This window comes from Panthera tigris, chromosome D4 (assembly GCF_018350195.1).
Source record: "Panthera tigris isolate Pti1 chromosome D4, P.tigris_Pti1_mat1.1, whole genome shotgun sequence".
NCBI classification, from domain to species: domain Eukaryota; kingdom Metazoa; phylum Chordata; class Mammalia; order Carnivora; family Felidae; genus Panthera; species Panthera tigris.
The window spans coordinates 90,971,143-90,997,478 of record NC_056672.1 but is presented as its reverse complement, the minus strand read 5'-3'; the positions used below and the strand labels follow the sequence as shown (position 1 = coordinate 90,997,478).

The following is a 26,336-nucleotide window of genomic DNA, read 5'->3' as shown; positions in this document are numbered from 1 at the left end:
CAGCCCATGACTCAAGGCTCTGCTGCAGCCACCGCTGAATCGCTTCCCAGACAGACGCGCCCCCCCACCCCCCACCCCCGTGTCCCGAGCCAAGCTCCGACCCCCTCCCATCTCGGGGCCCGCTCCAGGCTGAGCCCCACAGCCCCGAGCAGGCCCGGAGCCCTCTGCCCGCACGCCCCGTGTCCTCCGGGACCTCAGCCGGGTCCCACCTGTCCGGTGGAAGGAGAGGCTGGGGGAGGAGGGAGGGGGGGGTTTCTACTTGGGCCCTAAGGGCCCACAGGGGCTGTGCTCAGGGGACGCCCTGCTGGGTGGGCTCCCAGGGCAGGGCCTGGCTTTCAGGACTGACACAGTTCATCTGGTCCGGTTGAACCTGAGTCCCTTCGGGTGGACACCCGCTCGTCCTTGCTACGTCACTGGGCATCTCTGGTTTTATTTCAAGAAACATTTCTGATGAAACGTGGAGACGGCAGTAGGCTAGCCACCCCCCCCTCCCCATGCACACTGTCCCGGCCGCGAAGTCCTTGCAGACAGCGGGGCTATCTGGGACGGGCTGTGGTCCCCTCCGTCGGGGGCCTGGGCTCCATCAGGGTGGGGGCGGGCAGCATCCATGGGGAGGCCCTAAAATCTTGAGGACGGGGCGTTGACATCCTTTCCTGTGCAGCTCCTGTCACGTTCCAGCACCCCTGCTCTGGAGTGGGGTCTGGAGACCCCGGCTAGTGGTGCTGGGACAGGCAGAGGCCCCGACCCGGGGGCAGGGGGGCACAGAGGTCAGCTGTCACCCTCTCTCCCACTCCAGGGCAAAGGTGGCCAGGACCTGGGGACGCCGTGAGGGTCACCGGCACTCAGCCCCACACCACAGGGCACCCCCGGAAAGCACTGGAATGGGGGCTTTCTGAACTGGGGAGCCCGAGGGCTGAGCCAGCCCTGCACCCCCAGGGCACCAACCCCCCAGACCCGGGAGCCCGCGATGCCAAAGGCACGGCCGGCGGGCAGAGCAGAGTGGGCTGGGCCAGGCCCAGATTTGTGCCCCCGGAGTCGGTGGGCTCGCGGCGGGCTCGACAGACACTGAACTTCGGGGAGGAGCCCCGTGGAGGGCTTCTCCTCTGTGCCCCGCCCCCCCCCCCAGCCGGGGCCGCCCGGCCAGACACCCCAGTAAGTCCGCAGCAGGGAATCCTGTCCTGCTTCCCTCGCCTCTGGAAAAGACCCGTGGCCCATCGACTGTCCTGATTCGAAAGCCAGGAGCCGGCCTGGGACCCATTCCGTGTTCTGTGTGTCACCGAACTATCTGGGGCCTCATGTTTTCTCCTGACGTCACCCGCACGGTCTGCATCTGAAGCGGCTGTGAAACCCGCAGGGGCATAATCGCAGTTGCCTCTGCAAAGTGAGATCAGATGGTTTTTCCAAACCTCCCCCAACCCCTGCCTCCTCCCCCGCTCCCCCTCTCGCTCCTTTTTTCATTATGTTCTTTGGACCACGTCCAGATGTTTCCTGCAACAACAACCCTCCAAAAATTCACAAAAAAGAGAGCAAGAGTGAACAGCTTCCTGCCGGCCGGGCGACGTGGCGGGGCGGGGGCGGCCGGCCACGTCCGCAGGCCAGGGAGGAGGCGGGCCCCAGTCCGGCCCGGGTCCTCTGCTGCCCCCACGCCCCGGGTCTGGACCCCGGGAGGACACGGTCCCGGGGCCCCGGGGCGTTAAGGACAGCCCCTCTCCCCGGAGGCCGGGGCCCTGGCCACACTGTGGGCCGAGGGGAGGCTGTGGCCCGGGAAAGAGCAGGGCAGGGCGTCAGGACCAGGCTTCGGGCTCAGACCGTCCTGCTGGGCCTCCCAGCCCCGCAGCCGAGGCTGAGCGGCCGCGGGGAAGCCACGTCTCCACGCGGAGCCTCCGTTTCCACGGGACGGGGGTTGTGCTGGGAGCCTTAATTAAAAGCAGCCTCTGTCCAGGGCTGGCACCAGGGAGCGCCTCAACTGGACCAAGTCACCTGGAGGCAGGTGTGGACCTGAACAGGGAGGGCAGGTTCCGGAGGGCTCGCGGCCAAAGGGACACCTGTGCCTCAAAGGGAGCCCGGTTTTTCCGCAGGCCCACGTCGAGGCCGGGGGACAATGTTGAGCAGAGGCCCGAAGGCGGGACAGACACACTGTCGGGGTCCTGAGGCGCCTCTGGGGGGGACTGGCACATGAGGGCCCCTGGCGGGGCGAGGCCAGGCCTCCCGGCCCTGTTGCCACCATCAAAGCCTGGAGCCAGCGGGGAAAGACCCAGATGCTGCCTTTGGAAGCCCCTCCCAGCCCCCAAGTACTCCAGCTTCTGAGATGACACAAAGTCTTTGCGTCCAAAGTTGTTCGCGTCCCCCCCACCCTGTCTGCTTCCCTGTGACCCAGGAGGTTGAGATCTGGGATGGGGCTGGCACAGGTCCCCCCGAGCCCACGGAGCCTTTGCACACGTGTTCTGCGCGGGGACTCTGGGCTGGCAGGTGGATGTCCTGGGTGGGCAGAGCTGGGGATGCGGACGGGAGGAGAGAGGGGTCAAAGGCCCCCGGGGAAGCCTCAGCCAGATGTCACAAGTGTGTGTGGCGCCCTGGGTTCCTGGAACAGGACTGCCCTCTGGGGGCCGTGAGGGAAACGGGGCCGACACCTTCCCCACTCCCCTGCCTCCAGGACCAACCACCAGAGATGCGGCACAGGCGTCCCCAGGACCAAGCTCAGGTTCAGCGCTTCACTAGGGCTCACAGAGCCCAGCCAAGCCGCTGCACTCACGGTCACAGTCTCTTCCGGCCGATGGACGGCGGTCAGCTCGCCCAGGACCCTGTGTGACCACACACGCGGGGTGCAGCCAAGCCAGGAAACCATCTGAGCTCAGGTGTCTAGGTTGTCACTGGGCAGCGGCCACGTAGACGCAGCCGACCTGAGCCTTCTGCGCACCCCCCCACCCCACCCCCCACCCCCGAGGTCGAGCTGAAACCGTGTGGCCCGAGGGCCCCCGTCGATGCCTCTGGCGTGGGCCGAGGCCCCAGGCAAACAAAGGCAGGACGACGTCCGAAGGGCCCAGAGGTCGCCTCCCAGGAGCTGGGCCGGGGCCAGACCTTTGGAAAGTGCCGGCTGTGGGCACACCCCGGCTGCCCGGTTAACCCTTTCCTGCCCAGTGACACAGCCCGCCACGCACCATGTTGGGAGGCACGGGGCCCGAAGGAGCCCAGGTAGGGGACAATGGGGAAGGAAAGCATCAGGCAGACTTGGAGCCCCCCCCGCCCACCCCCGGGGTGGAGGGTGGGGGGCAGGACGCCTGCCGCTCCCTCCCCCTTGTAGGTGGTGAGCAGTGGCCACGCGGATGTCACAGAGCCCCAATCCACGCCCGATCTCACACGGAGGCCCACGCTCCTCCCACGCTCCTCCCACGCGCCCACTTGGCCCCTCGGCGAGGTGGGCCCTGCTCGCACCCGCCCAGGCCCCCCAAGAAGAATGCGATGGGACCACTTCAGCCGTGGAATGTGCAGCAAATGTCTGCAGGGGGCAGGGCGGGGCGGGGCAGGGGCTCCGTTTCTCCCTTCCGGATGAAGCCCCAACAGAGGAGGCAGCTTCGGGGGAGCGAGGGGCCCAGAACAACCCCCTCCTCTGATGGCAGGGCAAGTCGCCACCTCCAGAGAGTAGAAGCGACCTGCCTCTGGTCACGCAGAGCCGTCACGGCCCTCAGCCACCCCCACACCGGGCACCCGTCCAGAGACGTCCCCGATGCAGATTTAATCTTCCGATTCTCTGTGGAAACATTTTGGAAGATCCGTATCTATCTAACGGCTTTTGTGAACACGGTGGCGCTCCAGGCTGGTCCCTGGGGAGAGCTGTCGAAGCAGGTAGCACCCAAGCGGGCTGGCCTGGGCCCCGGCGGCAGCGAGAGACTTTTAGTTAGGCCTAAAGAGGACCAAACAAGCAGGAACCAGATAATCCTACCGGCCCTGCCTGCTTACAGACAAGTCTAGAGAATCCCCGCGGGTAACACATAGGCAAAGGTTCTGGAAGGTTCACAAACACAGGCACAATGGCCCTGTGAGCAGCAGTGGGACCAGGCAATACGCGGCCTGGCCATAGAGCTCAAGATTTGGGGCCCACCTGGCGTAGCTGAACCCCCAGACCTCAGCGTCTGTAACGAGAAGATGGGAAAACATCAGCACCGGCCCCAGGGGTAGAGATAAGCCCTACCAAGAGGGCTTAAGCCAATGGTTCCTTCAGGAGCACCTGGTGGGGCGGTCACTGAAGGTCCTTGATTTCTCCAGACTGTCCTCGACCGTCATGAGCCCCACCCGGGGTACAGGGAATGGAAGCCGAAAACTTTGCGCTCACTCAGAGAACTGCCTAGTCATCCTTCAGTGCCCAGCTCGAAGGGGGAGCCTTCCAGTCCCTCCTCCGTGGGTTGCGCTCTCCTCTGTTCTCCCACGGGACCTTGAGCGGGACCTCCTCCTGACACACATCGGCCCACATTTGCTGCCTGCACGCAGCCCCGTGAGAATGTTCCGGACTTTCACGGTCCGATACGCCAGCCACTAGCCACATGCGGCTTTGGAGAGCTTGAACGTGACTTGTGCAAGTGGAGATGGGCTGGGAGCGTAAATATATACCAAATCTCAAAGACTCTGTACCCCCAGACCAGATGCAAAATAGCTCATTAGTAACTTACATTGTTTGCATATTGAAATGACACTGACTCCACATGCCGGGTTAAATGAAAAAAAAATTATTAAAATTCGCGTGCTTCTTGACGTGACTACTGGCACATTTTTAATCCCGTATGTGGCCCACATGGCATTTGTGTCACAGGGACTCTGCTAACTGCTGTCTGTGGAACCAGCTCAGATTTCCAGGCAATGTTTGCTGAATGAATGAATGAATGAATGAGTGAATGAGTGGGTGGGTGCTCAGGCCGAGGGCCCCGGAGCCTCTGACTCACCCCAGCGTGACTGTCCCGTCGTCCTGCAGCCCCCTCGTCCGGGCTACGGCTCACCCACATGTCACGTGCTCAGCTGTGCGGGGCGCCTGGTCCTGGGCTGGGGTCTCAGGGCACCCCGAGGAGAAGACGGGGAGCCCCCGTCAGCAAGGAGCCTCAGAGGTTGGTTAGCATGTCCCTGACCGGCTGGGGACATGGGGGGGAAGGCATGGCGCTGGCCTTTTTCTCAGAGTCTGCGAGGCCAAGGAGAGGGAAGCAGGAGGGTCGTGGACAGTTGGCCGGGGGCAGAGTCACTTGAAAAGCGGTGGGGAGGAGGCCCTGGAGCCATCAGATGTCTGGCTGACGCTTAGCCGTGCGGGCCTCATGCTGCCCAGCCTCTTTCCCAACCTCCTCCTGGGCCCCAGGCACGGGCTGCTTCCTCCCCGTCTCTACTCTGAGCAGTTCCTTGAACACCTGACACACTCCCGCCTCTGAGCCATCGCCCCTGCTGTTCCCTGCTGGGTGGTCCTTCCCTGGCTCATCACATGGTTGGCTCCTCATTGAGGCCTGCTCCCACTATGTACCCCAGGTTGTCTTCCCTTGATTCCTCAGAGTGCTTGGCTGGGGCTGATGGCCCTGGCCCCCCATTGGCCACTAGATGCCCTGCAGAGGCTGCTGGTATGTCCCTCACTGCCCTTCTCTTACACGACTTGCTCAGAACTGGAAAGGTGCCCTCCTGGGCCTTTCTGCAGGCTCTGGGGACAGGCTGGGGGCATCACCTTGGGGTCCAGGGTGGTCACAATTCATAATCACGTCACACCGGACAAGGTCTGGCCACGGAGGGGCTCCCACTGGACCTCCCCCAGGCCTGGGGGCCTTGATCCGCTCGTCCTGCATCCCTCCCCACCCCCCCCCCAGCAGGTGCAACCTCCCCGCCCACTCCCTGCCCTCCAGGTGTGAGATGACCAGCTGGGAGGCGCATGCAGGGGCTCTGGGGGGGGGGGGGCGGGGGGGCAGGCGAGGCAGGTCACAGGGTTCCCGGGGCCTTCCTGTCTGGCTTGGAAAGCTCCCTCTCTTGTTTTCCGCTCTGTTTCCAGAACAGGATGTGGGAAAAGCAAGCATTTAAGGACAAGAGGACCCCTCAACCAAAATGAAACCAGAGATGCTGATATGGGGCCCCTCGACGCTTCGGGGCTCCGGGTCGGGCAGCTCCCGGGCCCCAGGCGCGCGACAGGGCGCCGGCGGCCCCGGACCACCCCGCAGGCAGCGCGGGGCGCCTGGACTGGGGGAGAGGGCGGGCCGGAGACGGTTGCCAGGGAGACGGCAGGCTTAGCCAATCAGCAGGGTCCACCGCCGGGCGGCGGGCCGCGCTCGGCGGGGCGACGCTGCCCTCTGGTGGCGGTCGCGGGTGCCGACAGCCTGTGCTGCAGTGTCCCCAGGCACCCGCGGCGGCCTGACCTCATTCCAGGTGCATCACGCCTGTCCTGAGGGGCAGGGGCTTCTCGGGGAGAAGGCTGAAAACCTCCAGGTGTGGCGAGGTTCCCGCCCACCCCGTGCTCCAGGGACGTCACTTTTTGTCGGAATCACGCCCACGTGCAGCCCCACAAGTCAAGGAAAGGGGCTTGCGGGGACTACAAAGAGCCCGTGAAATGTCTCTTTGAACTTGGCTCCGTTCAGCGCTGTAATCCGCAGAGTTCAGTGTGTGCAGAGATCGGCTTTACTGAACCCGCTAGTTCCATAGCATATGTATCCCCTAAAGTTGCAACATCGAGGGACTTCCAGCTTGGAATAACTGGATGGCGCCACCCACTGTCCACCCGGAGATGTGCAACCCAGCTGTACAAGCGGCCGTAACTCCTGGGCTAGGGGTGGGGGTCCGGGACCGTTGGAATTCCTGGAGCCCTAAGAGGGCCTGTCCAAAGTCACAGGGGTGGCCGCCCAAGGGGGCTGGCTCCAGACCCTTAAGCCGGCTGCCCACTTGCCCCCTCGCCCCCAACTGACCCAGGCGAGCAGGTGCACAGTGACAGTTCCCGCTGACTGGCTGGCGGGTGCCCTGCCTCCACTCTCCTGAAGCCGCCGCAGACCCAGCCCGTCAGGCCTCCGTCTCCTGCCCCCAGACAAGACCTCAGAGTCCTTCTCAGCACAGTGCTCCAGGCAGCTCTGCCATTGGTCGGAACGGGCAATCAGCCCGCCCCCCAATCCAGTCCGTTTCCTCCTAACTCGTTATTTGTGTGTGTGTGTGGATTGCTTTTGTTTTCCTAATGAAAATCCACTTGCTGTTGTAGCCAACGGTCAGTGCAGTTGTCCTCACTGGCAGACTCCCACGCCCCTCCCTCCGACCTGCTCCCCCCACCCTGGGGCCCTCTGAGACCTCACGGCCCTCCCGCAACACCCGTATCTTGGTCCTCCGCCCCGTGGGCAGCCTCCACTTGGCTCACCGGGGACCCTGCAGCCCAGGCAAGTCCCGCCCTCCACTCCCACCCCCCACTCCCCACCCCCTGCACTGACGCCCTGCTCGCTCTCCCCTCCTACGACCGTGGCCACCCAACCCCGGACGGGGAGAAACTCTCAGAAACCCTGCCTGCCTGGCGGGAAGGCTTGCCTGCAGGTTCCTGGCTCTGGGGCCCCTCCACCCCGGGTCCGGCGGGCCTAGGGCTCGGCCAGTGTTGCGGGAGGGCTGGGGGCTGAACCACAGAGCGTAACGTGTGTGCGGTGTGGCCCCTGCTTCCGAGGTCCCCAGTGTGCTCAGGACCCTGGGCGCCCCTCCTTTCACTTCCCTTCCTCCCCCCACCTCCCTCCTTCCCTCCCCCTTCCTTTCCTCTCCCCCCCCCCCCCGCCTCTAAATATGAGATACTAATAAGGGCTGTGGAATCTTTCTGGAAAAGCCAAGCCTTCACTTACAACAGCTGGAATATCTCACAGGGAAACGCGTGGGTTTCCGTAAGTAAGAGCTCAGACAACAGTCGATGACATTTTTTTTTGTATACATGCCGCTTCGATTTTCTAAACAAACTTTTTGAATTTCGAACAGCATTAGATTTACGGAGAGGTACGAAGACGGCTCAGGGGCCACCCACGCTGAGCCCCCCCCCCCCGCCCTGCCCCCCAGCGGCCTTTCCACGCTGTCCTGTCACACTGCTGGGCACATTTGTCCTAACAAACGAGCCAGGACTGGTGTGTCGGGACTTTGTTTTTCACCCAGTGCCCTCTTCCTGCCCCCAGGGTCCCCAAGACCCCACGTGACATTTAGCCGCCACATCTCCCTGGACCCCCCTGGAAGGAGAGTTGCCCAGACTTCCCTTGTTCCGAGGACGACGGGCCGGGCGTCCCGTAGAGTGTCCCTCCGCGGGATCTGGTCCCCAGGTGGGTGCTTAGGTGGGTGCGGGTGGGGACCACCAGGTGAGGCACTGTCCTCACCACATCGTCTCGGGGCACACGCCGTGGCTGTCACCGGCGGTGGCTCTGGCCACTGGCCGAGGTCACGTTGCCCGGCTTCTGCACTGTGGAGCCCCCTTCTGCCCTTCGACACCGTCCCTCGGCCCAGCCCGCGCTCGGGAGCGGGGTCAGGCACCACCTCCCGGGCGCGAAGCATCTACGCCAATTATCTAGCATTTTTCTCACGGCTCTTTGACCGCCTCCCCATTACGTGTTCAGGTGAGCACGGACGGACTCACGGGTGTCTGTGTCACAGCTGGAGCCTTCCGCCAGCATGGCCTCCCTCCGGCCGGCCTGGGCCACCCGGAGCCGTGCGGGTCACGCCCCGTGTCCGTCCGATGAGCCCCACACCCGGGCCTTCGCTGTTCTGGTTGACCGGACCCCTTTCGCTCTCTGGCCCCGAGACGCTCTGGGCTCGTCCGGTCCGTCTCCCGCCCGCCCGGCCCTAGAATCGGCCCCGTCAGAGGCCGGCGGCTTCTGGTCCCCTCGGCTGACAGCGCGGGGAGGTCCCGTGTGCCTCCCAGCAGGAGCGCGCACTCCCGTCTCCAGCTCTGACCCACCGCGTGGCGGCCGCAGCCTCTGTCCCCGCCAGCCTGTCACCCCCACTCCAGCAGACACAGGCCCGGGCCCCCCGCACTTAAAGGCAAGTGCCAGATCTGGCACCCCACATCCCGGGAACGGCTTCGTGGGCCCCAGCTCGCCCGCACACGCCCCCTCCGCCTTTAGCTTTGCAAACCCCCACCTCTGCCCCCCCCCGCCTCCCCCCGCCATCCGTGAGGCGGCCGTGCACATGGCACTACATGCGGGAACCTGCTCTGTGCCCGTCTGCCTCCGCCCCGCATTCTCCGGACGGCCTGGGGCCCTCGGTTTGCACACCGCAAGGCTCCCTGCTGGGGCGGCCGAGGGCTGTGGGTTTTGACAGGTGCGCGACGCCACGTACCCACCGTTTCGGGGCTCGCCGCCCCAAAGGGTCCCCTGCGCTCCACCCGCCCAGCCTCCCCCTGCCGAAACCAGTGTCTGCTCACCCGCTCGGTGGCTTTGCGTTTTCCAGGAGGCCCGGTGAATGGAGCCACATGCTGGGTCGCCCTCTCTCTCCCCGGCCTCCACCGGCCGCCAGCACGCGTGCGTGATGCGCCCAGGTCCCTCTGTGGCCTGACAGCTCATTTCTCGTTCTCGCTAAGTGTGCTTCGTGTCCATCACCTAACTGGGGGGGGGGGGGTCTGGACTGCTTCCCGTGCGGGCCGATGGTGACCAGAGCTGCCCTGAGCAGTCGTGCGCGGGCTTGGGTGGGCGTGTCGTCAGGGCCGTTGTGTAAACGGCCAGCCGTGCGATCGCTGGGCGACATCTCGCTCTGGGGGAACCCACCGCCCCGCCTTGCAGCCTCCTCTGAGGGAGACGACGTGCCGAAGTCTCTCCACCTTCGAAGCTCCCACCTGGCCTCGGGGAGCTAGAGCGTCCGGCGAGGGGAGGTCCGCAGGCGTCGGCCGGCCTGCTCTTCTCCCGGGCGCTGCCTGGAGGCCGCGGTCCAGGCTCCACTGCCCTGTACGACCCTGATTTGTCTCCTTCCCTCCGAGGTGACTTTCAACTCGGAGCCTTCGCGGAGCACACTCTCGACTGCGTTCACCCGGCCACAGACGGAAGACTGAGGCCCGGGAGGTAAGCGTTGCACCCCCAGATCTCCAGCTGGGGTTGGACCCGGGGGCACGGCTTCCTGACCCTCCAGCCTCCCGGGATGGCCCTGGCCACCGTGGCAGCTGCTGGTGTGGGCAGGGCAGGGGAAGCCAGGCCCTCTCCCGTCTGCACCAGAGGCCTGTCGTCCCCACCGCCGGGGAGGCTGTCGAAGCTGCTCCCCAGCCCTGCTGCACCGGGACACCCCTGAAGGGCAGGTGGCCAAGGAAGGGGCCATCTGGTCCATTCCGGCCCCTGCCCCATGATCCTCTCTGGGCAGCGGGCCAGACTGGCCCGGAAGCTCCCAAGCAACCCGTGCCCGTAAACACCGCGGCCAACACCGGTCCCCACGCCGGTCCCCACGCCAGTCCCCCAGTGGGAGCGGGTTCTCAGCCCCGGCGTGTGCAGCGCACTCTGCTTCATAGGCGTTGGTCACAGACCCCACAGACAGCCCTGCCAGCTTGGGTCAGGGTCACCAGGTGTCAAGACAGGGCCTGAGGCTCAGGGTCAAGAACAGCTGTGCCCGGATTGCACCGCGGAGTCCAAGGGGTGGGGCGTGTCGTCCAGTGAATGGATGAATGAATGAATGAAGTCCCCACCCTCCAGATTCCCACCGCCACCCCCCCCCCCCCCTGCGCAGGCAGCTCCAACCTGCCCTTGGATTTTCACCTTCAAGGGCACAATGATGCCCCACCTTCTGGGTCCCCCTCTCCAAAGCCACCTCCTGGGCCCCAGGCCCCAGAACCTGGGCCCACAGCCCTGGCCTTCTCCAGAGGTGGACCCCCCGGGGGCTCTCTCTCTCTCTCTCTAAAGGCTCCAGCCCCAACCCCTGTCCAGGTCCTCGCCCGTGTCGGAGTCTCTTCACAGCAAAATAAAACAGCATAGTGGCAACTTCAGAGCATCTGACCTGGATGACCAAGGTCTCGTACACCCACATCACAGTTCTGGGGTGTGAGGCCTTTTGCCTTCATCGTGGGGGGGCGGGGAACCGAGGTCCAGGCGGAGCACAGTGGCTGGGCTGCCTGGGCCCCCGCTGGGCGTGTCCACAAGGCACATGCGCCGGCTCGACCCCAGACCGTCACATTTATGGGCTCCTGGGGACGCTGGTACACAGAGAATTAGGAGCCGCTGCGGGTAGGGGCTGCAGGGGCGCCTGCTGAGGGACGGATGGGACAAGAAGGGAGCGGAGGAGGCAGGGTGAGCTCTGCCCCGGCGCCTCCAGCAGAGGGCAGTGCCGCTCTGTGCCTCGGGCACCCGGGCGCCAGGGGTTGGGGTCTGGCTTCCCGACCGGGCTCCCCCCACCCCCAGAGGACTCCCCAGGGGCTCTGCATGCGTCAGGGAGGCTGACCTGGGTGCCCTGGGCCCGGCGGCTGGAGGGCGGCTGGAAACGATGCGATGGCGTTCCGACACTCCCAGAACACAAGGTCCCCAGCAGCCCTTGAGTTTAGGGACCGATGGGACCGTTTGGGCACTAAGGGCTGGGGACTGAGATCTTTACATGGTCTCCCCTCCCGAGCTCCAGCCCCTTGCTGCCTGAGGTCCCCACAACTTCCCTGACCAGCTCCAAGGGGTTCCTGTCACTGGATGCTGCCGTCCTCATGCCCAGCGATGGCACCGGCTCCTGTCATGTGTGTCCTAGGCAGGGTCTCTCCCCTGCAGCCGCCCCCCCGCCCCCCCCCCCCATTTCCCATCCTCCCATCACACTGCCTGCTTGCTTCCTGATGGCAGGGCCAGCCCCTTCCTGTCACTAGAGAGTGAGTGCTCAGCACCGTCCCTCCAAATCCCCCTGCCCCACACTCCCCTCTCCCGTTACCAACCCCAAGCCCTGCTGGGCCGATCCTGCTGGCGGCAAACCTATCAAGCCCAGCATCTCTGGTCCAGGTGACGGCCCCAGGCAGGTGTCACTGAGGCAGCTGGAGGCAGCGGGGAGGCCCGAGGCCAGGTGGCCGTGCTGTGTGGGCCCATGCGGAGCCCGGGGCCTCTGCTGGACTGCTGGAAACTCAATAGCGCACAGCGGTGCTCCCGCTCCGGGGGGGGTCACCAGGGCCCCTGCTCACCGCAGGAAGTTTGCGTCAGAACCTTGCCCCCCTGGACGCACTTGCCTCCCGGCCCCATCCTTCAGCCTGACTCCTCTGTGCTCCCTCACCGGGATGGGGCGGGGGGCGGTAAGCACGCTGTCCCGGGTGTGCTCCCCAGAGTCTGCGTCCTGGAGAACCCTTGGGAGGACCCTGGGTTGGGGCAGGGTGGCCCCCACAGAGGTCAGCTCAGGCCCCTGGCCACCCGGGACTGACTCAGTCTGACAGAGAGGGCCAAGCAGCTCGGCCCCCGCCTGGAGCCCCCCCCCCCCGCCCCGCCCTCCCCCACCCCCTCCCTTGCCCCGGCTCATTAGGAAGACACAGGTCTGCCCTCCGAGCACCAGCGCAGGGCCCGGGGAATACTGCTTTCCTGGTCTCCCGCAAAGGACCCTCGAGGCCCCTCCTGGCTCTGCAGCTGTCCGGGCCGCTCTCGGACGGGGACATTTACACCTGGGGCCCTCCCAGCCCACAGGAGCCCTCCCCACACGACCACTCCCGAGGGCCTCGTCCAGAGCCGGGCTGGCACCTGCTCGGGGTACATGACCGCCGCTCAACAGTGGGTTTGGTCGCGTGGAAGGCAGGACAAGGGGTCCGTCAGCAGGGAGGAACCCTCCCAATTCTCCAGGCCCTCCCAGGACTGACCCTCCCTCCGGACCAAGGAAGCGGCCCCCCGTGGCTGGCATATACGTGCTTTTGACAGGAACAGAGCGTGGGCCAGTCCCGGCGAGGCCCAGAGTGGGGTGGCTGTGCTGCGGGGAGAGGTGGGGCTCCCCATGCCCGCCCCCTTCCAGGCTGAGCTTGTCCTGGCTGAGCTCCTGCGGGCAAGGCCAAGGCCTTGACCCAGGGGAGGGTACACGGAGGGAGCAGCAGGCCTGACAGGCGTCTTAAACTGACATCAAACCACGTCGTCACTTGCTCTAGTCCCACGGGTGCCCCCGACCCAGCCCTGGGGCCTGGGGAGCGACTCGAGGTGGCGGTGCGGCCGCCTCGTCAGTAAGCCCCGGGAGGGAGAAGGCGGGTGAGCCGCTCCCGCTGCTACCGCCTCGCACGTCCTGGGGCTACTGAGGTCCTTGCACCCGTGTGCAGGTGTGTGCGTGTCCTGTGTGCACTGTGGGAACGTACGTGTGCGTGCACACGCGTGTCTTGTGGGTACGTGTCGCGTGGGGGGGCCAGTTGTGCACGTGCACACGTGGGTGAACACACGCACGTTGTGTGCTCGCGTGTCGTTTGTGTGCACGTGTGTGTGTGTGAGCACATTCGGGGGGGGCGGTAACGAAAGGGGAGCCCCCGGCCTGTTGTCGGCTGCACGCGTTCCGGCCGGGAGCCGCCTTCACCCGCGGGCCAGCTGTCTGGTGCCACAGAGCAGGACCCCGCCCTCAGGGCTCGCAGAGCCTCCCTGGGAAGGTGCCCGCTAGACAGAGGGCACACGGGAGGGCACAGGCACCACCTCCAAACCGCGGCCCGGCCCGGCCCGCAGGCAGCGTGGATGCGAAGAGCATTTATCACACAGGACGCAGCAGACGGGGTGTCATCACCTCGTTATTAATGGGGCGGCGAGGTGACCTCCTTCGTCTTGTGGCCTGTGTGTGGACCGCTCCCCCCGTTCGGGCTCGGGCAGCCTGGGGCAAGGCAGGTGGCCGCTTGCCCGGTGCCCACGGATGTGGGGGGGGGGGCTCCTCTCGGACCTCTGGCCCGGCCCCGGGGGATCCGGAGCCGAGCACACCCGAGAGGGCCCCCCCCCCCCCACCGCAGCAGCCGGAGGCCCCGCTCGCCCCTCGTGCGGCCGACTTCCAGACCCAAAGCGGGAGGCCTCCCCGCCCCCCCTCCCCGCCCCCAGAACAAACGAGAACCGAATGGGGATGTATTTTTAAACGCTCATATTTTGTTTCTCCTCTCAGTTTTTCTGTGTTTCTTTCCACGTTCTGACACCGTTGTTCGTCCGTGCCCGGCACCTGCGGTGCGGTGTTCAGAGAACAATCACGCAGGGAAGGAAGTTCACAGCCAAACAGAGTCTCGGGAAGGCCGGCTGGCAACGGGGGCGGGACAGCGCAAGGCTTTAAAGACCTCTCGGAAGGGGAAGAAAACCCTTGGACGTCTCGGGCGACCCCCGCCCGAGGGGGACGTCTGCGCGCAGAGGTTCGTACAAAGCCCGTGCGCCGCGCCCCAGGCTTCGCGGGGGAAGCTGTCGCCTCCGTGTCCAGAAGCAGAAACAAAACAGGTCCCACCCCCCCCATCATCCAAGTATACATGAGGGATAAAATTACATTTGTACAAAAATAGATTTTTTTTTTTTTTAACCTTTCCCGATGCTTTAGACATTTTATCTCTGTATGTACTTGTCAACCTCTCTAAAGCGTTAGCTACGCGTCCCAGCTAAGGCATGGCTAAGGATTGGGGACTGATAAAGCTGCTTGCTCCAAAGCATCTTAAAATAGATGCACTCCTTGCCTTGACATATTCATTCGAACCCGGATTTCACCAGAGGAGGGGTCCTTATTACTTGCTCACGTGAAGCAAATGTACAGGAACACGGGAGGAGGGGGAAAGTCTGGATTAAAAATGAAAACAAAACGCTGGCAACTGCTACGCGTGTGCTGCGGGTCGACGGCGTGTGGCTCCACGCAGGTTCTCTCTGTACAGCACGGACATTTTACACCACACCCCTGCGAGGGCAGGGACCAGGCCACGCGCCCGAATTCCGTGATGGGGACAACATCAGCTGGTTACCCACTGGCTGCACGTCCGGCCGGGCCCTCCTAGGGGCCCCCGCAGAGGAGGGAGCCCTGCCGTGGCTCCCCGTGCTTGCCGCCGGCCCGAATCCTCTAGGAACGCCGAGACTTGGAAAGCCGAGGGCGTGGGGCCATCTTCCCCCAGAGACCGTGTGTTTCCAGGTGACAAGGGCAGGCTGGCTTCCAAGGAGACACTTGACGGGGGTTGTGGGGGGGGGGGGGGGCAAGCCAGAGCCCGGCTTTGCGGACACCTTGCAGACGCGGGACGCGGTCATCTGGGCTCCTCTGCCGTGGGAACCCCGTCTGCATGTCAAAGCGGGGCAAGTGCGCGGAGGCACCTGCAGGCCGGGGCCCGGGCGGCGTCCAGCCCGGCCGAGGCGGGACGGGCAAGAGGTGGCTAACGAGCTGATGTTAGTGCTATCTTTAGAAAATTAAAGATTGTCCCACCAAAATAATAATAATAATAATAATAATAATTACAAAAAAAATCACCTTAATGGAACCAGATTGGTAATACTATTAAAGGTCTGGTCACATAAAAATCCTACCTCTCTACTGAGCGACGGGCCGTCTCCCCATCTACCACCTTCTCAAACAGCACTGGATGGATGACAAGGACAGCAGACAGATGGGAGAGAAGGGCAGCCCAAGGGTCTGGGACGCTGTGCCTGCGGGCTGGGGGGGGGGGGGGGGCGGGGCGCAGAGGGGCTGGGGGTTTCTGGCTGTCGAGGCGGCGGGAGCCCGGGGGCCTCAGTGCTTTACGGACTAACAGCCGGGGCCCCCGGGGCCCGGAACGATGACGTTCCCGCGTGCCCGAGGGGGCGGGATGGGGAGGACCGGGGGCACCAGGGATGCTGGGCGAGGGGCAGTCTACCACTTATTTCCACGACCGGGGACCCCGCGAGGGAGTCCCCAAGAGTCCCTGCGTCGCTGCTGGTCACAACGGAGCCCCCAAAGGCTGCTGAGATTTGGGGGAGCGTCTGGGAGCTGGGCAGGCCCCAGCACACCCCGCCTCTGCCGCCCGCCCAGCAGGGGACACCTCCCCACGTGATGGGGTGGACGGTGGAGAAAGGAGGGTTTTGTGCCACCTCAGAGCCTCTGCCTGGAGCCTCACTTTCCAGCTTGGCCGGGGACTCTGGAAGGAAAAGAGCCACAGCTACTTTCCCCACGGAGGCCTGAGGGCCAGCAGGCCTGCCTCTCCGCATCCTGCCTCAGGACCCCCCACCCAGGGTACAGGCCATCCCCTCAAGGGCCGAGAGGGCAGGAGCCGTCTGCATCCCCTCACCCCCCCATCCCTGCTCAGGCCCCACCAGTGACAAACGCTGGGTTCGTGGAGTATGAGGCGTGAGAATGGAAAGTACTCAGACCAAAGGGAGGGCATTACAGTGCAAAAGAAGCCGGTTCAACCTGAGAGAGCCCCTGCACCCCCGAAGCTCGGAGCGTGCCCCCCCCCCCCCCCCCCCGCCCAGGAGGCAGCACCCCTGCCCGGGTCGGCAGAGAGGCTACGGAAGCAGGCGCTGGGCTGGACTGGGAGCCATCAGCCGGAGCAGATGTCCAATGGAGCCCCGCGTAAGGCCGTTGCCCAGACAAGACAGCAGCCGGGCCGGCTGTCCCCGAGGGGCATCTAGCCACAGGCCCGAGGACGCTGGCACGCGACGTCCCCGATTCCGAGAGGCTCCTACACGCAACAGCCAGCCAGCCAAGGGGGCCGCTCTCCCAGCAGCTCCAGGAAGCGGCCCCACCGTCCTGCCGGGCCTCTGGCTCTCCATGCCCCCCCACCCCTGCGGGCCTCCCCTCCTCCCACCCCTGCGGGCCTCCCGGGAGGCCGTCTCTGCCCGCGAGGTCAGCTGAGTCACAGCAGCGTGGCCGGGACTTCTAGGAAGGCCGGGAAGCGGGCTCGCCCTCCAGGAACCGGGCGCGAGCCCGCCCCTCCTCACAGGCCGAAACAGAAGGCAGAACGGAGGACGGGCCACGCGCCGGGTCTGGCTACCCTGGGTCGGATGGGGCTGTGCGAGCGAAGAAGCTGAAACCACGGTGATGCAGAGAGAAAACCGAGGTGGGAAGGTGGGCGACCCCGGTCCCGGCAGCCTCGAGGTGGCCCCAGAACCCTGCACGGAGGTCAGTTCCCGTTCCGGTCGGCTCGGGGGCCAAGTTGCAAGCCATCTTTGGGAAGGGGCTGCTGGCCCGTCCCTGCGAGGGCAGGGGAGCCCCTCTCAAGTGCCCCGGGGCGGGGGGGCGGTGCAGGTGGGGTCGTTGGCAGCCCACCACTGACGCCGGGCGGGGCGCGCTGGCCGGGGGGGCCCCTGACGGGTGGCGAAGGGGTCACTGCAGACACAGGAGGGTGGCGGGGATGTTCCGATCACCAGCGGCTGCTACAGCTCCAGGGCAGGCCGGCGGCCAGATGAGCCGCGCTGCCCTGAACGTAAGGAGGCGTCGGCAACTCTTAGGCTTAGCAGGCTGCGCCCCCACGTCGAACAGGCCAGGCGGAGAAGGGGCGGGGACGGGCCTCGGCCGGGACGAGCAGCTGGCGGCCAGGCGGGGTGGCCAGGCCGGGGGTGGGGGGGCGGGCGGGCGCGAAGGACGGGCCGCGGGCCTAAGTCATTTGGTGTGGAGCTTCCAGCATCTCCATGAGGAAGGTGTCGATGGGCGTGTCCCCGATGAGTTTGAAGAAGAAAAGGTGTTCCAGGCACTTGAGGCCGATGGAGCGCAGAGCAGGAAGGCGCAGCAGCAGCTTGGCGAACCTGTGGGAGGGCCCGTGGAAGAGGAAGCGGTGGCCGCCTGCTGGGCGCCTGGGGACAGGACCCAGGTGGGTCCTGCGCCCACCGCCCACCGGTGCTGAGCCCGAGGGGGAGGTGGGGCCGCTCAGCCGGCCAGGGCCTGGGGGCGGGAACAGGCGGGGTGGACTCGAGACCCCGAAGGAAGATCCAGGGAAGAGAGACCTGGGATGAAGAGTCAGGGCCAGGCAGTGGCTGGGCTGGTGCAGGCTGAGTCGGGCATTACGGGAAAGCTAAAATGTGTGGGTTCTCTCCAAGGGCAATAGGGAGCCACAGCAGGATTTTAAGTCGGGGAGAGAGCTACAAAAACGGATCTGAGGATCAGCAGTGCCTCTGGCCACAGCGGGGAGACTAAGGTGGGGCCGTTCGTGGGCCGGGCAGCAGGTCTGTGCTCGAGCAAGCCTCACCCCATAAAGCGCTGGCATCCCGGGTGCCCCATGCCAACGCCCACCCCTTCCCCAGAAATAGCTCTATTGGAGCTGGGCCAGAGGCATGATCCCCAGGCCCTGCCCGGCCCCTGGGGGTGGGGAGGGGCAGACTGACTGGGGGAGGGAAGGGGGAAGGCTGGGGCCCTTGGAGGAGGGTCACCAGGCTTAGCTGCTCTGCCACCAAGGATAGTGCCCTGTCCCCTCCGGGGATGTCCACAGCTGCCGCCCCCCAGCAACCACACGGACCCTTGAGGGGCTGCGGGGCCTCGTTAACTATTCACAGCGTCTGTATTTCAGGGGAGAAAGCCCTGGGGTTGGCTGCCATGCAACCCACGTTTTAAAGGCAAAAACGCAGCAGAGAGGCTGGACCGGGGCCAGAGAAAGCGGTTTTCTGCTGAGCTGGCGAGATGGGCTGCGGCGTGCAGCCAGGAAAAACAAGCAGGCCTGCCCTCCATCCTCCCCGGGAAGTTTCAGTTTAAACCAAACCAGATGAGGCTGGGAGGGAGCGGGGCACAGTCGGGTGCGCGAGCCAGCGGGCACCGCGGGGCGGGCGGGGGAGAGGGAGGTCTGGTGTCCGGCCCGGGGGGCACACGCCCTGCCAGGAGAGGCCCTTTCGGAGGGAGGGGCTAGAGTAGGACGACAGGCACAGCAGCAGCAAGCCACCTCCTGTGCGTCTGGCACTGTGGACCCAGAAATGAGGCCCAGCCCTTCCGGTGCCCCCCGTCAGGTGGGAGGCAAACTCTGAACACGTTTATGAGGCACCCGCTCTGTGCTGGCCTCCGTCCCTGCTGGGGGCTAGCACGCAAAGGCCCCACCTCTAGGGGTTCCCTTCCGGGGCGGAGGAGACCACTGGCTTCGTTTTCATACCCCACGGAGACCAGCACCCGCCGCGTGCGGACCGTTTCCGGTGAGTTGCAGGGGTGTGACAGCGCATCCGCGGGGTCCCCGCCCTCCGCACACCTTCCCTGGCAGAGGCGGTGCCACCTTCTAATTCCCACAGCCGTGCGGGAGAGCCGGTGGCAGTCCGGCCTGGGGCCGGGGGGTCTGGGGTGAGGCCCCGAGGGCCCCCGGGGCAGGGGGCTGGGGCCGCGGGCTCACCTTCCCGGCTGCTCAGGGTACTTGTGTTTGCAGTATGCCTCCAGGGACGCGTAGACCTTCTCCCGCAGGGCCTCCACCTCCGCTGGGTTCGAGAGCCCCTTGGAGTCTGCAGGGGAAGGGGCTGCGGGTCAGAGGCCTTCGCCCAGGAGGCTGCACGGGACACCCGGGCACTCAGGCGAGCTCCCCGCTCGGACGAAGCCGGCAGCTGCGGGCGGGCTCTGGGTCCCGACTTGCCACTCGCTGGCCACAGGACCTCGGGCCCATCCCTGGACTTCGCGACACAGCTTCCCCATTGGGGCTCAAACGCAAGGGGACCGCCGTCCCCCCCCCCCCCCGGTTACCGTGGCAACCAGGCTAATGTCCCACCCTTGCTGCACTTGGGACTCCGTTCCTTTGAGGTGGATGAAAGCTCCGAACCTTCACCCCAGCAACACCCCAGAAACAGCCACCCCCCCCCCCCGAGTCCTGGGACCCTGAGGGCGGGAGCCCGGTCCGGAAGGGGCTCTGCCCGTGGACGGCGATGCCCGGGACCACAGCCACCAAAGCCTCCAGGGCCCGTCGGTGGGATCCGAGGCGCACAGGGTGTGCCGGGGCTCGGCTGGGTGAGCGTCGTGGGGCTTCCGGAACCAGTCAGAGCCCACCGGGCCAGGCAGCTCCGTCCAGCGTCCTCTCTGCCTCCTTGTTTCCCGGGGCTTCCCAAGGCCCCACAAGCCAACGTGAGACGAGCCCACCTTTCCCCGCAGCAGCCAGCACTTGGTGGTATCGCACTAGGGTTCACGAGGCCCTGGGTCTGGTCCCAGCCAAGTGTGGTCCAACCTGATGGCTTGGGGGCCGGAGGCTGGAGCCCACCACTGCCCGCTTGCTGCCGTCTGAAGCCGCCGCGGCCCCACAGCGGCTCAGCCACGGGACGGGCCTGCCGTCGGGTCGCCTCTGGGCCCCGGGTCGGGGGGCGCTCACAGCAGCACTGCCCTGGCAGCCTGACATCCCAGCAGGTGCGCTGAGGTCCACGGCTTGAATGCCGCAGGAGGCCTGGGGTCCTGGGCCTCTCGGGGACGCGCCAGGCTTCTCCTTAGCTCAGCGCCCCCAGGCCCTGAGGAGGCCCCAGCTCCAGCCATCTCCTTCCTGTCCCCAGCAGCCCCACACCCAGGACTCGGACAGCGAAGGGGCACCAGTGGCCGGGCCACGCACAACTTGAACGGGGACCCCACCCGGGCGGGGCCGAGATGTGTGGCCCGGCCTCCCATGCTGGCAGGATCACAGGCTTAGAGCATAAATCTGGGGGACAAAATGCCCCACAGAAACGGGGTCTCCCCTAAAGGAGACGTTCACGGATCCACAGGCGGATCCCTCAGCACTGGAGCGGCCGCCAGGCAGGAAGGCAGGGGGGCCCGCTAACCCCCCCCACCCCCATCCCCGTCTTCATCACGGCCCGGCCAGCTCGCCCACCTCTCCCTAGAAGCCCGCGGCGGCCCCGAGCCTGCCCCCTGCGTCCCCACCCGCCCCTAGCAGACCGTCCGGGCTCCAGACCTTCCCTACTAGAAGTCCACGAAGACGCTGCCGCTTCCAGTGACCGGGGTTCTGGCGGCCGGTGGTGCCACACCGCGGACGCGGGGCTCAGAGGGCTCGGCCACAGGCCACGCCGCACCGTGAAGGAGGAGCGCGAGTCACTGAGCCCCACTGCCCGCAGAGGCCGCCACGTTCTCACGCTCACGAGAGCCACGAGAAGAAGGCGGCGTGGCCGCTCCGCCAGCGAGGAGGCCACGAGCAATGGGCCGCGAGCGCCCGGGGCGAGCCAGGGGGGCCGTACCGGGGTTGAAGAGGACGATGGCGCGCAGGCAGCCCAGCTCCGTCTTGTCCATCTGCATGTCCCGCATCTTGGACACGAGCTCCGTCAGCACCCTGCGGAGGACGCAGCACCGCGGTCCCAGTCAGGCCGTGGCCTCGCCGGGGACCCCCGCGGCTTCCCCAGAGGACTCGCTCGGGAAGCGGCGTAGACGCCGGGCACAGCCGAGAACGGCCGGGCCAAACCCGGGAGCCGCCCGGCCGGGGCCTGACGTCCCCCGCACCCCCGCGTGTGGTCCCACCCAGAGACGGGCGGCTCCCTTTCCTTTCTCAGGATGGTCGGCAGGTGGCATTTGCCAGGAAGGGACCTGTGACAGCGGCACCGAGGGGAGCCAGGGACCCGGACACGGTGGGAAGAGTCCGCCGCCACGGCTCCCCACGGCTCGAAGCAGGGCCGTGGCGCACGGCACCCACACCGCTCCTGTGGGTCCCCAGGACGTGGCCCCCCCCTTGCTCCCTCCCAGCCGCCCGAGGGGGCTTCACTTCCAGACCAAGCCACGCCACCTGTCACAGGGCGAGCCCCGACCCAACCTCAGCTGGCCCAGCCCCTGCGGGCAGCGGGCTCCTGGGTCCCCGGGCTGCCTGCGCTCCCCGACCTCGTCGGCCTGCTCACTGGCCCCCAGAACTCGACGGCCGTGTCCAAGAAGTGGCAAGTGTCTGGCGAGGCTGGGCCACAGGGGACCAGGGACGGTGGCCTGGGAAGAACCTGGATGATCGCCCTGAGGAGCCGGGGAGCCCCCAAGGGTCTGCGGGCTGGAGAGGGGAAGATCCCAGGGAGCCTCGGGGACAGAGCGGGAGGGGACAGGCGCTTACACGCCCCACCACCTCTGCTGCGGCCAGCGGGGCCCCGAGGCAGGGGTCACCCGTTCCATTCGCTCGAAGGGCAAGGAGGAGCGGATTCCTTCTGATGCCGCTCTGGGCCCACTCGGGGTACAGCCCCACGCCTCTGTCGCTGTCACCTCTCTAGCAGCTGTGACACAGAACTGGCGGCCGGGTGCACGGTTGGGGCTGCATTCCTAAAGCAAAGCAGATCCCAGCAGGCGATCCCCTCTAAAGAAGGCCTCTGTGGACAATGGTTGCACCCCGCAGCTGCCTTTGCTGGCACCTTGTACGTCAGCCTGTTAAAGGCCCTGAGAAGTCCTGCAGCAAAGACACACCTATGTGCTGCTTAAACCAGCACTTGCCAGGGTACGTGGCCCCAGCCCCTGTTTGCACTTGACACATCCCGGGGAGCTCGAGGGCCGACTTCTTGGTTCTACCAGAACTGCCCTACAGGGCAGCGTGGTTCCTGCGTTTATTCTCCCGTGGGTGACGGCCGGGGGGCCCCGCTCACCTCTGACTTCAGGGCTCCCATACTCGGGCTCCCTGGGAGCCCTGCCACCACCTTCCCTCCCTGCTCCCGTGCTGCGTCCCCCGCCCCAGGGAGACCCTACAACGCCTCTCCCAGCCCTTCCTCTGCAGCTGGCTCAACCAGACACCCAGGTGCCTGCAGCCGGGGACGGGCAGCTCCTGTCCTCCCTGCCGGGTGGAGCACAAGGGAGCTGTGTGTGTGGAGCGAGGCTGGAGGCGTGGGGCTCCCCCACCCCTGCCAGCGCTGCCTCCCTGCGTGTAGGCTACGGAGCGCAGGGGTGCGGGGAGGTAAAGGAGCAGCGGCCGACACGGCAGGGCGCTCTCAGGCTTCGACGTATTAAAAACACAGCAGCTGCTGTAAGACGGTGACTCCTCCTTTTCAGAAAGTGCAGTGCTCCTTCCGCAGCACAGGAGTTTAAAGAGAGCCAGGAGGGGACCCCCAGGGGGCTCCGTCGGTTAAGCTTCCGACTTCGGCTCGGGTCACGATCTCGCGGTTCGTGGGTTCGAGCCCCGCGTCGGGCTCTGCGCTGACGGCCCGGAGCCCGGAGCCCGCTTCGGATTCTGGGTCTCCCTCCCTCTCTGCCCCTCCCCTGCTCGTTCTCCCTCTCTCTCCCTCTCTCTCTCTCTCTCAAAAATGAATAAACGTTAGAAAAAATTTTTTTAATAAAATAAAATAAAGAGAGGCGGGAGGAAATGCATCAAAACGTTAGGCTGCGGCTGCTGGGTGCCCCTCGCCGACAGACTTAGGGAGACGTGAACCTTCGTGCCTACACTTCCGTTTCCACATCTGAAACCCGCGTGAACGGAACCCACGCTAAGCGGGACGGGAATGTGGGCCGGGGGCCCCACCTGTCAAAGATAGCGCCCACCCCGGCGCTGTGGGCGCTGTTCCGGTGGACGTGCAGCCCGGTGGCCAGGAGGATCCCGTCCTTCACGGCGATGGACCGGTGGGAGAAGGAGGCGATGAGCAGCTCGTTCCAGCCTGGGGGGAGGAGGGCGCAGGGTCACGCGGCTGCGTCCGGGCCCCGGGGGCCACCCTTCCCCCCACGGGGCTGCCATCCAAAGGCAGCACGCTCTATCACAGGACCATCCCAAAGTGGGGTCTGGGGAACCCCTACACGAGCGTGCCACAGGAACAAGGTTCCCAAGCACCTATGTTTGGGAAATGCCTCTTTCTTCTACGGTGCGAACTGGGGCAATAAAGGCCCTGAGAAGTCCTGCACAGAGCACCCGATTTGGCTCTGTTTAACCAGGTGCTCCCAAACTCATGTGCCCAGAGAAGTCTCTTCCCACAAGGGTGCGCAAGCCACGGAGGATGTGGGGGACTCTCTCCGGGGCGACCCCAGAGCTGCTTCCGCGAACCTTGTCTCAGCAGCGAACTCTCGCGTTAACGCGTGCCACCTGGGGCACCACCAAATAGTACGTTATCAAAGTGAAATAAGGCTGGGCCTCAGGCAAACCGGACCCTCTCTTTACATGAGTTCCCAGCGCAGACAGACCAGAGCAGGCATCTCGGGTCAGGAAAAGGTACGGAAGAAAAAGCTGAAATGGAAACAATTTCTGTGCTTGGTTCTCACTGACTCCCGTGGAACTGGGAAGCCCGGAGCCTCTTCCCCAAGGACAGCGAAATTCACAGCCACACTCCCAAGGGCTCGAAAGGCTCCGGGCTCCGTGGCAGACGGGATCACGTGGACCATCCCGTTCAATACTGACTACAATCCTACAACAAAACCAGGAGTAGCCCCGTTTTACAGGAGGGGAAACTGAGGCACAGCAGGGGTTACCCCACCACAGTGAGTCAGGTCGAGAACGTGGGCCTCTGCCCACCTTTCCCCGATGGCTCTGGGTGTTGGGTTTTATGCCCCCACTAGAGTGGGAGCTCTTGGAGAAGGCGCCCCTCCCCTCCCCGCCAGGCTGGGGGCAGAGCCGGCCCCAAGAGCACCTGTCCTCCCCAGCCGGCCCTAGCCCTGACACCGTGGGATCACTCAGGAGTCACTCTGCTCTCCCTGCTGCCCCGCGGGGCCTGCCCGGTCCCTTCCTACCTCTGGGCCCGGCTGCCTGCCTGGTCCCCTCCTGCCTCTGGGCCCGGCTGCCCTCTGCCATTCGCTCAGCGCCCAGCCGGGGGCACGGCCGGGGTCAGGGTACGGCCTCAGCCGGTGGACACAGCACCACCCAGCATGTGCAGGTGGCCCGGTGGGGCAGGAGGCTGGCGGGGGGGGGGGGTGCCCCTGCCAGCACCCTCTGAAGGAAGGCCCAGCATAGCTGGTTCCCCCGTCCCTGCTGTCCCTCTGGCAGGAACTTGCTCTGAGGACCCTAGTCTCACGGCAGAAACCGGTTTCCACCTGGCACGCCCATCACGTGTCAGGAACTGGGCCTGAGCTGAACCCCAGTGCCGACGCTCCCACCCACCTGCCGGCGTCGCGACCCCCACCCAGAGAAGGAGCTGAGGCCTCGGTGTGGGGAGAGGGCAGGACACACACACAACCCCCCCACCGGGGCAGCCCGTGACAGTCACAGGCCCCTCACCCTCTCCAGAGGTCCCCAGACAGCGCTTTACCTCTCAGAAGGCCACTTAGAAACCCCAAACCCAATACCTCCTCCGGGAGGGCGGAGCGAGGCCAGACGGGGCAGGGAGCCCCACGCTGCAGGAGGATGGGGCGTCCCGGGGTCTGGCCCAACCACGGGGCCCCAAGGCCCATGCCCTCTCCCCTCCGATGCCTTCCCCGGCCCCGACCGGACCGGCCACTTACCTGCCCTCAGCAGGATGACCTGGTCGTCCAGGGGCAGCTCTGAGAAGTGCGGGATCCGCTTGGCCCACTCGACCAGGGTAAAGAGCTGCTTGTCCGCTGCCTGGCAGATGTTGGTGACGGGGTCGTTGGGCTGGGCGGGGGGAGGGGCACACGGTGAGCGCCCTGCTGGGAACGAGGCCCGGACCGGGTCCCCCCACCCCCACCGCGGCACCTGCCCCGGGCTGAGGAAGGCCCCAAGACCAATGTGCGAACGGGCCGCTTTACATCTCCCTTTGGGGGCGTGCCCCGGTGGGACGACGACGGCGGAGGAGACCGGGTCAGAGACGGAACGGTGAGCAGGAGAGACGCTCACTGGAGGACGCGAGCCAAGGACGCCTCCGGCACCCGGAAGGGCAAGGGGCGTCCTCCCCGGCAGGACCCAGCCCTGCCACACCCGACCCCAGTCCGCAGACGCAGATCAGGGACCGCGGCCCTCCAGGACCAGGACCGTAAGATACTAAGCACACTGCCGTCTCGAGCACTGGGTGCGGGGCCCGGTGACCCTGTGGTGCGATCAGGGAAAGAGCAAGGCAGGTGTGAAGCTGGAGCTGGGCCGGGGGGCCCCGGGGGGGCGGGGGACAGTGCTGGCCCCTCCGTGCCATTTCTTCCTCCCAGCTGTGGAGACGGTATCCAGATGCGGGCATCAGAGCCCCTTCTGCAAAGTTCCAGCCAGAAGGGACCTCTCCACTCATCGTCACCGATGAGGAAACGCAGGCAGGCCTCCCCGGCTCCTGGCAGGCGGAGCCTCGGGTCCTGAGCGAGGGGGGGTGGGGGCAGAAATCCGTCGCTCCGGGAACCGCAAGGGCCGGGGCCCCCTGGCAGGGGCAAAGGCTCCTCTGAGGAGCTTCCCCGGACAGCGGCCACCTGCCCTAAAGGGAGGCGCGGTCTCAACACCCGGGGTCCCGCGGGAGGGGCCTGCTGAGGGCTTGCACGGAAGCCGGGTGACAAACTGTCACAGAGGCCACCAGGCGGGGAGGGGCTGGGTGAGCAGGGCGGGACGCGGGCTGTAGGAATAGGCGTCAGCCAGGGCTTCTGGGGCTCACGGGACCCCCAGCCCAGGGTGACGGCCCCCGGCACACCCTTATACTTGCCCTCACCCCAAAATCCCTCTGCTGCCCAGGGCTGGCCTGTGGGGGTGGGCGTTCCCTCCTGCGTTCCCTGCAGCAGATTCCGCATCGACCAGAAGCCAGGGGCCAGGCTCTGCTCAGGGCACATGTGTCCCCACGCAGCACCCCCAT

General features: G+C 65.8%; 1 protein-coding gene and 1 long non-coding RNA gene across 6 annotated transcripts in view; one reads left to right on the top strand and one right to left on the bottom strand.

Moving 5' to 3' along the window:
* The first annotated feature begins 8,171 nt into the window (after positions 1 to 8,171).
* On the top strand, positions 8,172 to 11,148 carry LOC122233171. The gene is made up of 3 exons (XR_006210656.1): positions 8,172 to 8,273; positions 9,920 to 10,001; positions 10,827 to 11,148. It is a non-coding gene; the product is annotated as an uncharacterized LOC122233171 (long non-coding RNA).
* A 5,132-nt stretch (positions 11,149 to 16,280) lies between these two features.
* RXRA (retinoid X receptor alpha) overlaps positions 16,281 to 26,336 on the bottom strand; it is a 94,269-nt gene continuing 84,213 nt past the window's right edge. For all 5 annotated transcript variants that reach the window (XM_042964700.1, XM_042964702.1, XM_042964703.1 and 2 more), the window contains exons 6-10: positions 25,060 to 25,189; positions 23,159 to 23,291; positions 20,925 to 21,016; positions 19,118 to 19,223; positions 16,281 to 17,558 (exon numbers count right to left, since the gene is read on the bottom strand). In XM_042964700.1, the coding sequence (XP_042820634.1) occupies positions 17,411 to 17,558; positions 19,118 to 19,223; positions 20,925 to 21,016; positions 23,159 to 23,291; positions 25,060 to 25,189 (609 nt within the window). In that variant the 3' untranslated portion in view covers positions 16,281 to 17,410. The remainder of the gene's footprint in view (positions 17,559 to 19,117; positions 19,224 to 20,924; positions 21,017 to 23,158; positions 23,292 to 25,059; positions 25,190 to 26,336) is intronic.